At 57.3% G+C, this 3389-nt stretch overlaps 1 protein-coding gene across 1 annotated transcript; it reads left to right on the top strand.

Moving 5' to 3' along the window:
* Positions 1-905: 905 nt before the first annotated feature.
* On the top strand, positions 906-2469 carry INHBE (inhibin subunit beta E). The gene is made up of 2 exons (XM_010993351.3): positions 906-1472; positions 1712-2469. Exons 1-2 carry the CDS (start codon positions 1175-1177, stop codon positions 2467-2469), a joined length of 1056 nt encoding a protein of 351 aa, XP_010991653.2. The 5' UTR covers positions 906-1174.
* The last annotated feature ends 920 nt before the right edge of the window (positions 2470-3389 follow it).

The raw sequence follows: 3389 nt of genomic DNA, 5'->3' as shown, positions 1-3389 counted from the left end.
AGTGAGGAGTGTGGTGAGGAGGGCTGGGACTGGGACTAAGGTTGCAGTACTCACCATGCTTTGTTCCTAAAAGTCCTTAAACCTTCCATTTCCCACCGCCATTAGCAGAGGCTGGTGCCACTTGTAGGGTACCCCAAATCTAGGCAACTCTTAGAGTCCCCTGAGAGAGAACCAGCAGCTGGGTACAGGCCCTTCTGCCATCCTTGATGGACTCTGCCCTGCTGTAAGATTGCATCACTGTCACCCCCACCTCTCTGGGTTTCCCCAGACATCACAGTGACATGCCACCCCCCCACACATGCTCCAGCCCTCGTCCACGTTGTGCTCCAGTCCAACTGGACTCTGGGCGGTCAGCACAGGCAAGGTCAAGGGGTGACTTCTATGCCTCGTGGCACTGCCACCTTGGCCTGGGCAGGAGGACTCCGTTCCTCCCACTCCCCACCTCCCCCTACCAGCCTCTCACCTCTATTCCAGCCCCATTGCTAGAAATAGAAAGACCAGAGTTCTCCTTCCCGCCCAGAGAAGTAACCACTGGAACTCCCAGCTGCCTCATGGAAACTGCTGCAGCAGTGGTGGCTGGGCAAGCTAGACAGACTGGAGGTATGGGGGGAAGCTGCCCTTCCCACCTTGCTCATGTGGAGTTCCCTCCCCCGAGCCCCAGACCTTGGGGACGGAGCATGTGAAATCATCCTCCTTCTTGCATCATGCATGTCCACATAGCCCCCCCACCCCCTACCCCTACCTCAAGCTCCGTGACCAGGGCCAGATGGTGAAACCTGAGCTCCAGGGGGGAACCTCCACCCCCTGCAGGGACCTGATGGGCAGCACCGCTGGCCAATCCTGGGGCTCAGAGGGTAGGTCGGGCTGCTGACCACTAGGTGAGGGAACCTTAGGCTGCTGGCTCTAGAGAGTCCCCAGTCAGTAACCAGACGTGAGCTGTGAGGGGCAAGCTGGCAGACGGCACTAAACACAGTCACCCATCGGACCATCTGCTCTCTGCCTTCCTGAGTCCCAGACTACAGAAGACAGGTGACTGTACCCTTGGCCAAGGGTAGGTGTGGCATTGGTGTCCGCTGCTGCCGTGCCCACGTTGGCGTCCACGCAGTCAGACTCAGCAGAAGAAGCAACTGCCACCTGACGCTCTCGGCCTGATCCAGGGCCATTCACCAGGAGCATGGGGCTCCCTGATATCCAGCTCTGGCTGGTGCTGCTGTGGGCACTGGTGTGGGCACAGGGGGCAGAGTCTGTGTGTCCCTCCTGTGGGAGTCCCACACTGGAGCCCCAAGCAGAACGAGCTCTGGTCCTCGAGCTAGCCAAGCAGCAAATCCTCGAGGGGCTGCACCTGACCAGTCGTCCCAGAATAACTCATCCTCCACCCCAGGCAGCACTGACCAGAGCCCTCCGGAGACTGCGGCAAGGAAGCGTGGCTCCAGAGAATGGGGAGGAGGTCATCAGCTTTGCTACCATCACAGGTGGGTGAGGGAGAGACAGAGAGCAGGCAGGGAAAGGGAGGCAGAAGGGCAGAATGACAGCAGAAGCAGAGGGAGTCGGGTGTGAGAGGAAGAGGAATTGGGGCAGGAACCAGTTGCAGAGTCCCTGTTTCTTCTAAAGGTGGGTGCTAGGCAGAGCAGCGGGCAGGGCTTCTGGGCGTCTCAGAGGACAGCGTCATCTCCGCTCACCGTCCTCAGGCCCTTGTCCATCTGTCTGGCAGACTCCTCCACCTCCGCCTGCAGCTCCGTGCTCACCTTCCACCTGCCCACTCCTCGGTCCCACCACCTGTACCACGCTCGCCTCTGGCTGCACGCGCTCCCCACCCTTCCTGGCACTCTTTCCTTGAGGATTTTCCGATGGGGCCCTGGAAGGAGACGCCGAGGATCTCGCGTCCTCCTGGCTGAGCACCAAATGACAACCCCAGGCTGGCACGCCCTGACTCTGCCCTCTAGTGGCTTGAGGGCTGAGGAGCCTGGTGTCCTGAAACTCCGGCTGGACTGCAGGCCCCTAGAAGGCAACAGCACAGCTGCCCGACAACCTCGGCGGCTCCTGGACACAACGGGAGAGCAGCGGCCCTTCCTGGAGCTTAAGACCCGGCCCAATGAGCCTGGAACAGGCCGGGCCAGGAGGAGGACCCCCACCTGTGAGCCTGAGACCCCCTTATGTTGCAGGCGAGACCATTATGTAGACTTCCAGGACCTGGGATGGCAGGACTGGATCCTGCAACCCGAGGGGTACCAGCTGAATTTCTGCAGTGGGCAGTGCCCCCCGCACCTGGCTGGCAGCCCAGGCATCGCTGCCTCCTTCCATTCTGCCGTCTTCAGCCTCCTCAAGGCCAATAACCCTTGGCCCTTGGGTACTTCCTGCTGTGTCCCCACTGCCCGAAGGCCTCTCTCTCTCCTCTACCTCGACCGTGATGGCAATGTGGTCAAGACAGATGTGCCAGATATGGTGGTAGAGGCCTGTGGCTGCAGCTAGCAAGAAGACCTGGGCATTTGGAGTGAAGAGATCAGGCTAAGGGCTCCCAGGCAAAGGGCATCTGTGGCTGCAGCATCGGATCCCTGATCCATACCTCCACCCATGGGCCGCTTGGCAGTATGACTGGGTTAGCCCCTCTGGGACCCAAATGGGCACTTTCTTGTCCAGACTCTGGCCTATTCCAGGCTGGCTGATGTAGAGGGAGATGGGGGAAGTGTGTCCTCTAAAGGAGTCTACCCAGAAAGCATGATTTCCTACCCTAAGCCAGCTGAGAAGATGGCAGAGGTGAGGGAGGGAGGGTGGGAAGGAGAAGGCAGTGAAAAATCACTGAGTCTCTCCCAAGAAGAGAAAGCCCTCAAGTGAGGGAAGGAAGAAGCCGATGAGGGCTCCGAGGGCTTGGGATGGGAAAACCGATGGGCCAAATGTAGGGACTGTTCAAGGGAGGCTCCAGAGGGAGCTGGGCAAGGGCTGACGGGAGGAGTTTAGGAGAGCCCCAGAGCAGGGAGTCCTGAGAGCGGTGCTGAGCTTGAGAAGCTCTCTGGTTTTTCTCGGCGTGGGGTGGGGGAGCAAATGTTTTTACTTTCCTAATAAAAATGAAGAAAAAAATCAAAAAGTGTGAGTCATATAGAAGGGCTGGGCTGATGGTCCAGAGGAGCGGTTGTCAGAGTGTGGCCTGGGAACCCCTGGGGAGGTTCCTGAGACCTTTTCACATGGTCCAAACTATTTTCCTAATAATACTAAGATGTTATTTGCCTTTTTAATTTTCCACATCTCAAAAGCCTACAGTGTTTTCCAGAGGCTGTAGGACATGTGATTACATCATCTTTCTGACATCTTTGTTAATGGGATGTGTGCTTATGTATTCTTGTGTTACAAAATTTTTTTCAGTTTTAATTTCTAATGTGGTAAATTAATATAAA

This window comes from Camelus dromedarius, chromosome 11 (assembly GCF_036321535.1).
Source record: "Camelus dromedarius isolate mCamDro1 chromosome 11, mCamDro1.pat, whole genome shotgun sequence".
NCBI classification, from domain to species: Eukaryota; Metazoa; Chordata; class Mammalia; order Artiodactyla; family Camelidae; genus Camelus; species Camelus dromedarius.
This window is presented reverse-complemented; position numbering and strand designations above follow the sequence as displayed.